Source organism: Zootermopsis nevadensis, unplaced genomic scaffold, assembly GCF_977971745.1.
Source record: "Zootermopsis nevadensis isolate Lab colony 2312 unplaced genomic scaffold, Znev_1.0 Znev_ptg000082l, whole genome shotgun sequence".
Classification (NCBI taxonomy): domain Eukaryota; kingdom Metazoa; phylum Arthropoda; class Insecta; order Blattodea; family Termopsidae; genus Zootermopsis; species Zootermopsis nevadensis.
Window position 1 is genome coordinate 77710 of NW_028259213.1, and position 12267 is coordinate 89976.

At 40.0% G+C, this 12267-nt stretch overlaps 1 protein-coding gene and 2 long non-coding RNA genes across 10 annotated transcripts; 1 reads left to right on the forward strand and 2 right to left on the reverse strand.

The window, feature by feature from the left end:
* Positions 1-680: 680 nt before the first annotated feature.
* On the forward strand, positions 681-5328 carry LOC147870942 (uncharacterized). Of its 8 annotated transcripts, none has more exons than XR_015532979.1 (4): positions 2114-2237; positions 2719-2767; positions 2926-3005; positions 3825-4760. It is a non-coding gene; the product is annotated as an uncharacterized LOC147870942 (long non-coding RNA). The 8 variants fall into 8 exon arrangements; XR_015532978.1 differs by having other exon boundaries at positions 2115-2237; positions 2929-3005; XR_015532975.1 differs by lacking the exon at positions 2719-2767 and adding an exon at positions 4779-5328 and having other exon boundaries at positions 2120-2237; positions 2929-3005; positions 3825-4008.
* Positions 5004-8576, reverse strand: LOC147870943 (uncharacterized). Its single transcript, XR_015532983.1, has 3 exons — positions 7437-8576; positions 5117-6128; positions 5004-5067 (listed from the first exon to the last, which is right to left on the reverse strand). It is a non-coding gene; the product is annotated as an uncharacterized LOC147870943 (long non-coding RNA).
* Positions 8577-11840: 3264 nt separating this feature from the next.
* Positions 11841-12260, reverse strand: LOC147870944 (uncharacterized). Its single transcript, XM_087341528.1, has one exon. It carries the CDS (start codon positions 12258-12260, stop codon positions 11841-11843), a length of 420 nt encoding a protein of 139 aa, XP_087197654.1.
* Positions 12261-12267: the final 7 nt, after the last annotated feature.

The following is a 12267-nucleotide window of genomic DNA, read 5'->3' on the forward strand; positions in this document are numbered from 1 at the left end:
CCTCAGATGTTCGATGACCTCGGGAAGCGATGGCTGCTTGAGAAGGAGAACAGTCTTCCGTCCACGGTAACCTCCCGTATATGACTCCTGAGCCAGCACTTAGACAAAAATATTTTAGGCCTTGCTCCGAAAATCTTCAGTTTCCTTCGGCCTGTGAGAATGCCTCGGGACTTAAGACTCCTGGCGTGTATAGTGCGCCCTGCGAATGCGGTAAAGTCTACATCGAGCAGACCGGCCGATCCATCGATACCAGAATCAAGGACCACCAGCACTACTTCCGTCTCGAGTATTTACACAAATCCGCCTTGGCCGATCACAGTATCAACCTGGGTCACCCATTCAACTCCAGAATACCACAATCCTTAACCACCAAATCCAAATACAAGGACCGGATGATCAGGGAGGCAATTGAGATCAAGCTGAGCACAAACAACTTTAACAAGGAGGATGACCGCCTGAACCGATCATGGAAATTCTTCATCAGCGCTCTTGAAGGATCTAGGAAGCAGTGGGTGTTTGTCAATCTACACTGAAATAGTTAGCGACTGAGCACTTGCCATTGGTTGCTACCATTGGTATTGATATAAATTATTCCCAACAGATGGTGACGAGTAGTTTTACTACTAATGTGGTTAGGTGACAGCACTGTATATTGTGTCGTCATCCACCATGTCAGTGGTACCGGAATGATAGATGTTTCTTTGATTGTAGCATCGTGTAATGCTGCATCTATCTTCAGGTCAGTGACATATTAGAAACGGCTTTTAATTTTCTACCAGACTGCACCTCACTATAACTGCGCTACAACCCAGAAGACAGCCATCTTCTTACTCACCACCGTTAGAACCTCAAATCTTACATCAAGGTATCAATATGTGTGTATTCTGTGTGATTGTGTTTCTGTTCTTCTGTGGTCACGGAAGGGAAATTACTCTCCTATAATGTTGTTTGTATCCGTGGTTTACACAATGTTGGTATGACAAATAATACCAACTGTTGGTAACTACCAACGTTGGTATAAGGGTTATCGCACACTTAAGACAAACAGTCCAACGACTGTTTTGTCGTTCGCACAAAGCCCTTAGTCCAACGCTTCTCGTCAGGTATCTGGAGGCCTACCTCTGTAGACTGGAGTTCTGGCTCAGGGCCTGGAGGATTGCTATCAACGTCTCGAAGAGCACCGCGGTTCTCTTCGTTAAGACGATGACATGCATCCAAAAGCCCAGAGCAGTGCAGTTTCTCGGACAGCCGATACAATGGGTCAAAACAGTGCGGTATCTGGGGGTCACCCTTGACACCGTAAGGGCTTTGCCGGCCGGAGCTTCGGCTCATGGTAGGGTCACCCAAACCGAACAGGTCTAAGGCGATGCGCCAGACTGAGTTGGGGGTTGGACGTAAGGCTAACCCGGTGTCCTACGTGAGAGATTAAATGCGAGCGGTGCGAGTTGCGTGGGTGAAGCGAATATATCAAACTGGCTATTTGTGCGGCGCTGTCCAATGTGACAGCGAAGTGTTCGGCGACAAAAGTCCAAGATCAAATATTTTGATATTTTCGCGCAGGTCGCTGCGCTGGCCAGTAAGGCGCATGCGCAGAAAACCTCTGACTGTGCAGTACAGGGAAGGTGCATGCGCAGAAAGACCGTGTGCTTCTATTGCAGTCTCTCACGCAGGACACAACAAGCGATTCCCTCATGTCATATGACACCCCATGCTGCTTATTCACCGTAAGAAAAAGCATTGTTACGAAAAAATTAAGTAATCTAATGGGTAACCATCTAATGTCAGGTGCCTGAGGCAATGCCGCCACCGTAGTTATCTTTCAAACGATTTGAATTCCACAGAGGCCACGCGGTCTGAGGCATAGACATCGTGCGCTTGGGCACTCGGACCATGGGTTCGAAGTCCACTCAAGGCATGGATGTTTGTCCGCGTCTTTCTGTGATGTGCTGTCCTGTGTACAGGTAGAGGCCTTGAGACGGGCTGATCACTCGTCCAAGTAGTCCTATCAAATGTCTAGTAGGATTAAATGAATGAATGTGTACCTGGACACCTATGGGTGAAAGTGGATAAAGACTAAAAAAGATTTGAATTGAGCGCGTTCTGTTCGCACTGACATCTCTAGTGAGAGCTTACAAACAGTCTAGAGGTATTATGGCGTTTGAGTTGTTTGTTTATGTTGAAGAAATATTTCGTTGTAGGCGCATATCTTTTAAGTTTTAAAGTTAGCAGATTGCACGGTAAGTGTAACTGAGTGTTAGTTATTCATAATACAACTGATAAGATTTGAAAGTACAAATATATATGTCTGTCCTGAATCTGCAGTCTTGTAACGTACTGGGTTCAGGCGGGAATAAATAATGCGTTTTGTTACTACGGCGGAGGTAATGGTATTTTCTGGCGCTGCATTGGCCATGTACCAGGCAGTGTGACGGCATAAAGTCTTTTTTCAGCCCTGCTTATGGTCTGTTAAGCAGTTTCTGTAGGTGATTTTATCTGGGAAACATGCTGTGAGTTCCCGATGTTATCAGAGCTAGCATATTTTTCTTTTTCTCTGTGCGTAATAAATGCAAGTTCCTAGTTGCGCGTATTTTGTGGTTTTGTTTTTTACTTACACATTAAAATACCAAAAATTACCATTACCCTCTAAGATTCAGCATTTATCTTTTGTAAACAATGTTCATAAAGCAAGAAAATTAAATTTTCCTTTTCCCCACTTAGGCTAATCTTCTGCATGTAGGCTGGATGTTAGAGAAAAAGGGTTATGAAGGTAAGTGATGAACTGAACGGAACTGGCTTTGAACTGTTTCCATTGATAATCTTGAATGCTAGCTGTCCTCAGTGTTCTGCTTCTAGTACCACAGCTAGTGAGTAGCATCTGTTTTTTAAGTCCTGTCCTGGAACTTATGTAAAATGTTGTTTTGTCAGCAGGATAAACTAATGTAGTCCTGCTTCGGTCCACTACAGTACTTGGCCCCTAAAGCAATGAGGGGACAGGGCACAGCATGGTAATTATTCCATTCCATAAGGATGTAGAGATAATGATACAGTTTAATTTAACTGAACCACCAGTGGTTTCTGGATCTGGTGCAGTCGCCTGCCTGGTATCTGGTGGAATAGCTAATGCATATTTGTAAGAAAGTGAAACACAAGCGCTGGAGATTCTCTGAAGTACTCAATAACACTTCTTAATTCTTCGTCTGCTGTTGCAAGAAAAATTAGCTGTAATTGTTAATGTTGGCTCCATTATTCTTCAAAACCTAGAGGAAGATATTAACATCCAAGACACAAACTGAAATTTAAATGTTAAATATAGTGTGACATTCACCTCTTGTATTAAAGTATACAACAAAATTTGCAAGAACTTCTTTTGATAAGAAATGTAATTAAGCTTGCAGCAATGAAATAAGTACATACCAGAGTCATCAATCATAGCACGTCAACAACTCAAATTTTAAAAAATACCCCTGTTAGCTCTTTTGTTTGTGATAGTTGGCTGTCTGTCCGACCACATTGAAGAACCCGGGATTGGGTTTTCATTACATTTGTTAATAATGCGGACTCATTTGCTGAGGTCATCAATGTCACATGATTTTGTAATATTAATTGAAAAACAAAAATAAAAAAGTGACTTTTAAGTTACGAATAAGAAATATACGAGGGAAACCATAGAAAATTCAGCATGGTTTATGTCTGGCTACAATTACTATGTCATCTTGATTTACGAAGAAAGCAACTGTTTGTTCTTAGAAATGTTTAAGTTAACATCAGATGCACGAAATAAACAACTCTTTTTGAATATATTCTTAATTTTTCTGTTTCTGGAGGCCGTTGTGAGCATCTGTGATGGAAGGAGTGAAGAAATGAAAGTGACTCATTTCAGCTGTCGTCCTAAATTGAATTCTTGTAGGCAACTGATTGGTGGGGCTGTGCGGTTTTGACGCACGAGATGCTGTCAAGAGCTATGCCTTTTGAAGCAGAAGGAGAAAACAACCAGCAGATGATATTTGAGTGAGTCTCTGGCATCTAGAAACAGAATGGATATCCATGTTCCCTGGGAACAGCAAGTTTTTTAAACAAGTTCTAAAAAAATTAGTTTGTCCCTAACAAAGACTCTGTTAATATATATTGTCTGTTTTAATGCCACTGAAGTAAGTGCATTTACAAAATCCATTCAGAGAACTACCTTATGGCCAACAGGAAATAAGTAATTATGTTTATAAGGGAATAAACAATGTGAGGGACAGGGAAGGAAATGATTCCCAAAGCGAAAAAAACACTGTAGGAGAGCAATATTTCCTAATCTGGAAACCTAAATTAAAATGGCCATTTATCATAAAAATGACAAAAATGAGAAACATTCTTTGGAATTTATATCTTAATTGCGTCATGCTTGTGTTCTTCAGTAGCCAGGATCACGATATGAAAATTGATTTTGCAGATTTAAGGCATCCAGGCGCAGCCCTCAAAATTAAATGGAAGAAGCCTGGAGGTTAAACAAATAAAATCTAACGGGTAGAACAAAATCAGTATATGCAGAGCAGCAGATGCAACAGTTTTTAATTTTGATTGATAGACCTGACGATGATGGAATGAACATCGAAACATGTCGTCATTTTAAAATGTAACAATATCAAATGTTGAAATGTTATAATTTTATGTGATTTTAACAATCTATAAGCTTGTGTAAAGACGGTGAATAAAAGTATTGTATTCTTTGGAATATAATTTGAAATATAACTTTCTAATGCGAGAGAAATTAATTATATCTTTTTTTGTAGTCTAATTCTGAAAGCAGATGTGATTGTGCTCAAACACTTCCTACCAGGAGTGCCAAATCTCGTAGTGAGTGACACCAAATTACATTCAGGTGAGGGAAGAATGAGTGCCGAGAAAATGAAGAGGCGTCCATTCAACACTAAGTTTTTTTTCACACATCTGTTACCATAAAGTATAAATGTTTCAGTTCTAAATTGCCTTGTTCATGAATCTAATACGTTAGAGTCCTCATTATCAAATCTAAGCAGGATGTAAGGATGATCAGATAATTAAAAATGTCAATCCAGAAGCCTGAAGAAAGATGAAGGTAGTGCTGCTAATGCCACATTCTCTCCAAAACCAATTATGAAGGCACTCTGAAGAAACTGATTTCACAAAATGTAGAAGGGGCTTGGTCAGGAAGTGTGATTCATTCTGCTACATACTCAGTTGGCAGCTGGTAAAATGAAACATTCTGAGATTGCACTTTGATAAAATGGAATGTCAGATAACTGAAGGTCAGATAATTGGGACCTTACTGTATTAATAATAAAACCCAGTGTGCAGTTTTAATGTTTCTAGATATTTTTTTGAACATCAGTAAATAAATAAAAATGTGGTTTATGTTCCCTACAGTGGGCTATCCGTAGGGTGGGGTGAGTGTTCAGAACTCCACATTTTGACATTATGAAGCATTATATATTTCATGCTGAGTGACAAATTAAGCACCTTATAGATAGAAAATAAACACAGAGCATATTAGTTTAATTGTATTCATAGGATAGAGACAGGAATACATGTACAGTTTAAGTAAAGTAAAACTTATTACAGTTTCTGATCTTATGGAACGGACCCACATAGAATGCTTTACCCAGGTTCTGTGCCCCTCTGGGAATGGCTCCTCCTAATGAAACATCTCATGTGCAATAATTCTGGAAGCATTGGCAGTAGTTACATAATAAAATACATTAACAGGCTTAGGAAGACACTGCAAAACTTCCTGGGAGGTCAGAATTTCAGAAGAAACACCTCAGTACATGAGCAGACAACTTGAAACTTCCCTCCCAGTAAATGCGACATTGCAAAACACTTACAAAGTGCACAGTTTGTATTTACACAGAAGACTTCATTTCATGATCCTTGTACATGCTCGCTTGATAATTGAAGGGTCTTTTAAACCGAGGTACTCTCGTGTCTGCTTTGCCAGACTTCAGTCTGCGATAAGCACGCTGTTCCATACCATTAAAGCTTGTGATTTGTACTACAGGACACCACGTGGGATGATATTGTGCCAGTCCAGGTCTGTGGTTCGATTCCCGAATGGACTGAGCCTTGAGATGTAAGGTAAACCAGGCTTCGGCATGTTGATCTGGCTTATAAGAAAAACGAAGAAGATGTAATTACATGATTTTTGGAACGCCTTGCTTCACCTAAATTAGACTGAATGCTTAATTTTGGCTTTGTAAACACATTGAGTTGAAGGAATGTGGCCCACATGTCCACTTGCGGGTCACCCTCCTAGGCATTCTTTCTGTCCCAAGGGAGCCTGGAGTAGAAAAAAAAGGCAAACATAAACCAACAAAGAAAATACTTAAGCCACCCCACAGACGACGCGACTATAGCTCTCCGAGACCAGCTACGGCCACCGAACAACAGGATCAATAGCTAAGCGCAAGTTTTACTCCTGTGAATAACAGCATCTAGTGTAGTGTCACTTCAAAAATCTTGTCAAATACCTTTTCATTTTTAATTCTGAATCTAGTTTGAACCATATGGAAATAGTGTCCATCATAGCATTAATAGTTGTTGGTTTGTTTACTCTATATTCTAATACACTACACGGTATGCAAAGTTTTAAGACTGGTATAAGTTTACCAAAGTTTCAGAGGTCTTTGCTGCCGCCATTATCAGGCCGATGAATAGACATCATCTTGATGATGGAGGCAGGAAAGACATCTGAAACTGGTAAACGTCTACCAGATTACAAGGTGCTACAATCCAGAAGACAGCCATCTCCGTACTCACCACTGTGAGAGAACCTCACATCCTACAAGGTGGTAATGCTTTTTATGCTGCCACTTTGTCCCCGCAGATTGAGATAGTATGTGTATGTAGACTCTCTCCATCGTCAGTTGAGAGGTGGCAGTACTTTTGTGTATATGAAATGCCTTGCCATTCAGCCCTGAAGGTGGAGACTATTTTTCTCTACTGATTCTTGTGAGAAAATAAGAAAGCTTTGCCACTTGGGGCTTGAAGATGGTGACAGTATGATTCTCTGATACTACAGAAGACTTGTGACAGCACAAAACTCAGAACAACATTACAGTCATATAAAGCAGAGATAAAATTTTGAATTGGTTTTAGTAGAATGTTTGTTCTCTGTAATATGGTTTAACCTAAGTACTTTTTGGGGTAATCTTGGGAAGCCAATTGTTAAAAATCTTTGTTCTTATGTGTATCAGTATGATGGTTTTTCACTTAATTTAACTGATGTTATTAAATGAATATGGATTTCAGTGTTTAAAAAAGATTATTTTTCTGGTTTGATGACCTATGTAAAAGATATTGATTCTGTTGGTATTGACAAGGAATTGTCATTAGAATTCTGTAATGAATCTTTTGCCTTACATATATTCGCACCATATGGTATGAATTTATCCCATTCACTGAATACTACGTACCTGTTCATCTGTGTCTAAATGGATGACACGAGTGATATGCGGTAGTGTGTTTCCTGTAAATGTCAAAACGAAGTTTGCTTTCTTGGTTGTTTGTGTCAACTTGCTGTTACATGAGGTGTCATGGGTTGATGCTCTGTAGGCCAGCACCAAGAATGGTATCCTCTCATCCCAGTCTGGTGCATTAAAAGACCATCCTCGTATGCTACTCAACCACCTTCACATAGTATGCCATGCTGTCTGACGGCAAGCAAATAGGGGTGGTCCATGTCATGTTTATCCCAGCTGATAATCAGAGTTGTCCCTTGTTACTGTGAAGCTCTCTCAGGACCCTGAAGTATCAGCATCTGGTTCCTGGTTCTGTCTTCTCGGATATTGTGCCTTGTAGAGATTTACATATGTTTCAGACGTTCTTACTGGCTCCACTGCCAAGGCAATTATGATCATCTTGATGATGAAGGTAACAAGCACCTCTGAAACGTCTACCAGACTGCAGGCTGTAACAACTTAGAAAACTACCATTTTAAGGGAAATAGTTGTTCAGAAATAATTTGTTGAGGCATTAAAAGAGTACGCATGACTTTTGATCAGATTAATTGGTTAATATTTTCATTTGATTCAAGAAAGACTGTTTATTGAAGACAAGTTTCTGATAAGTAGTTCTGACTTACGGCTGTTATAATTTCCATACTACCACATCCCTTTAAGTGCCTCAAACAAGCCTTCTTTCAACAGTAAATGTTTACTAATTATTAAGATGTTCATTTAACCACAAGGCAAGCATAAAAAGCTGTACTTTGAATTCTCTTTCATGATGGTAACTGCTAAAATATTTAATTTAGATTGGTTGCAGATCATAACAAAAACATGCAAATTATAGGAAATACATTTGCTGTTTATTAGCAACTACATACATCATCATGATGTCAAAGCTTTGAGGTCGTATCTGCCAAGTTTTAATTTGGTAATAATCAGTACTAATGAATGTTATGCACTGAAACCACAAGATTGCATATTATGCAATTATAGTATCCCCACTAGCCTCACCATATAGATTGAAAAACTTGAAGGAGAAAAGGCATCTGAATTTATTTCCTAAACTGCTTCAACTATAAAATGGTCATAACTATAGTTATAGTAACATTTGGTTTACCTTACATCCTGAGCTCATGAAGCTAGTTATAGACTGGTCAACGAGGATTTGATTAGTGCCAGAAACACATATTGACCAGTTCTGCTCTGGGCCTTACACTGCCTCCTACATAGTACCGGGTCTACAACTTATAAGGCTGCGGTCGTGCTTGCATTGCGTGGTCGGCCGGCGCTCTGTTGATGTCGGCGGGAGTCATGCGCGTTCTTCCGGTGGGTGACCGGCGAATCAGTTTCAGTGCCGCTAGTAACAGCAAACTACGAATATTTCTCGTCACTAATACATGTTATTACATTAATCACAAAAGATGTTCAAAGTGACTTCCTTGTGCTTGCAGGCGACTTCACATCTCGTTAATATGTTTCAAAATACTCGACGAAGCTCTTCTTGGGAAATTGCAGAAATCAATTGTCGAATATTTTCTTTAAGTGCATTTCCTGTTTCTTGCGTTGGTTTATATTCCTTTGCACTAAAGTACATACCGTGTAGACACGTGAATGGAAACTTATTAACTGTCACCATGTCAAAATTTTAATTTTAATTTGTTTCTCTTAATTAAATCAAAAATTCATATAACAAGTTATTCAGAATGTTGTTATATAAATCGACCTTTTATTAGACGAAATTCTATTTGAATTTTATGTAAATGATAAGTTCCATTCTTATAGCTAACCTGTACGAACCAAAATTAAAATTTTGTCCATTGTCGAGTTTTCTTAAATCCGACAGACGGATTGGCGGAATTGCATCCACATTGCATATACCCCTTGAAAAGGCATCGCGACGCGTATAAATGATAATGTACTCTGTGTGTGTGCGCGCGCGCGCGCGCCATCCATGTTTAATGAAAAATTATTAAACTCTTACTGATAGGCGTAGTGAATCTTTTATGAAAATGCTTTTAGTTTATGTGGGAAATACTTTAACGGAAAATAGAATCGATCTCATCGTGCGCCGTTCGATAACATACTGAAATTGAATAAAAAATTACTTGGATATTATCCATCGTCTAGTAATAAAACGTAAAAAACGTAAAACGACGTTTCGGAGATGGGGCTCTATCTCCGTCTTCAGGTTCCTACTCAGTTGGGCCCACTAGATAGAGCTAATCCCTATCTCCGGACAAATTAAAAAAAGTGAAAGTCCTAGAATAAAAAGGCATAACCACACCATCCATCCGTGGGACGTAAAAGAATAGTATGTAGAAAACAAAATTCATAAACACGAATAAATCCAAAAGACAAAAACTCACAAAAGGTGGGAAAAAATACACATGAATATTAACTTGAAACTCGATACCCACCTTGGATTTCTTGAGAGATGACAGGTATCCAAATAGGAGATAAATCCAAACTAGGCTGGCTGATAGGATTGGCGAGTAGTGCCATGTGTGCAGCCTCCTTGTATTTTCTGTAGATGGTATTGGGTTCAGTTAATAATACTCTGGCCCCATCCCAACAGACATGATGATCTTCTTCGTACACATGTTGGGCCAATCTGGATTTCTCCAGCAGACCCTGTCTGAAATTATATTTGTGTTATTTTAAGTGTACCTCCAGAGGTCTGCTGGTTTCGCCGATATACCATCTACCGCAACATACTGAAAGTTTTCGATAAGAAATTATGACTGAACCGTCTCTTTTTTTCTTGATAGAGAATATGTTGGTTTATCTTTCATGGAGGTCATGTTCTCTCGTCTAACCCACATTTCTCAAGAGTTAAATTTATGAAAGATAGAAGATTTCTGTCTTCTGGGTTGTTGCGCTGTGTAGTCTGGTCGATGTTAAACAACGTTTCAGAGGTCATACTGCCTCCGTCATCAGAGTATGAAGATTTCTGTCTTCTGGGTTCTTGCGATTTGTAGTCTGGTCGATGTTAACCAACGTTTCAGAGGTCATACTGCCTCCGTCATCAGAGTATGAAGATTGCTGTCTTCTGGGTTCTTGCGCTGTGTAGTCTGGTCGATGTTTACCAACGTTTCAGAGGTCATACTGCCTCCGTCATCAGGGCGGTGAGTATGAAGATTTCTGTCTTCTGGGTTGTTGCGCTATGTAGTCTGGTAGATGTTAACCAACGTTTCAGAGGTCATACTGCCTCCATCATCAGGGCGATGAATCGTTGGTAAACATCGACCATACTACACAGTGCAACAACCCAGAAGACAGAAATCTTCATACTCATCGCCCTGATGATGGAGGCAGTATGACCTCTGAAACGTTGGTTAACATCGACCAGACTACACAGCGCAACAACCCAGAGGGCAGAAATCTTCATACTCATCGCCCTGATGATGGAGGCAGTATGACCTCTGAAACGTTGGTAAACATCGACCAGACTACACAGCGCAACAACCCAGAAGACAGAAATCTTCATATTCACCGCTGTGAAAATCCCAAATCTTATGAAAGATACTTAAGATGCAGTTAAAAGCCTTCTTAGAGTCTTTTAGACTGAGTAGAAAGGTGGTCAGAAGCGGTCCTTAATTCAATGAGGTGGTGTGCTCTTGTATATTGTTTACATTGTAAACATTTCAGTGTTGTGAGCCGTGCATGAGATGCAGCAAACATCAGACACAGTCATTCCACAAGCAATCAAAAGAGGTTTTCTCCCATTTGTCCTCCAATGATTTATTCACGGCACTCTATAGTCTGATTGATAACAGTGTGTGCATCACGATATTGATCGGCTCGCGATGGTTCAGGACGTTCAGGGAGCTTTGCTGTAGCATGGTGTCTTGTATCTTAAAGCTTGTCTTTTACTCAGTTAATGTTTGTTCTTAGTGATTCTTCAATCAGATGATCTCTTTCAAGCACGCTTCACAAGAGGAGTGTTTACGGTATCAGATGATAGTGAATAAACGATTTTAAGATTTATTTTTGACGTAAATACGTCTATACGGAAGGGTCATTCGGCAAAAAAGCGTAACGAAGATGTTTAAGATCCATATCAATAATGTAAATATGGACCGACAACAATGGTCAGCTTTTATATGAACTCCTGCGTGCATTGTTATGTTACCTAAGAAACTAATTGTTAGTTATGTGTTTACTCGGCATGTTGCCTCAGAAACTGTTATGTTATCTGTTTATTCGGCATTGTTGTGTTTCATTACTGCCGTCAAGAATCCGCTTTCGTTATTGCGGAAATAGTTGAGCTGTGAATCGCTTGTAGAAGAAGTGCGTCGCAGAGTAGATAATATTGTGCTGTTAAAAACGTTTTAGAATATCTGCCCTCCACTCTCGCCATTTTAGATTTGATTAACCTTCGAGAGCGCTGATGAAGAATTTCCATGATCGGTTCAGGCGGTCATCCTCCTTGTTGAAGTTGTTTGTGCTTAGCTTGATCTCAATTGCCTCCCTGATCATCCGGTACTTGTATTTGGATTTGGTGGTTAAGGATTGTGGTATTCTGGAGTTGAATGGGTGACCCAGGTTGATACTGTGATCGGCCACGGCGGATTTGTGTAAATACTCGAGACGGATGTAGTGCTGGTGGTCCTTGATTCTGGTATCGATGGATCGGCCGGTCTGCTCGATGTAGACTTTACCGCATTCGCAGGGCGCACTATACACGCCAGGAGTCTTAAGTCCCGAGGCATTCTCACAGGCCGAAGGAAACTGAAGGTTTTCGGAGCAGGGCCTAAAATATTTTTGTCTAAGTGCTGGCTCAGGAGTCATATACGGG

Coding starts and splice junctions, on each gene's coding strand:
- LOC147870944 (XM_087341528.1), bottom strand. CDS start 12,260: ATGACTCCTGAGCCAGCACTTAGACAAAAATATTTTAGGCCCTGCTCC.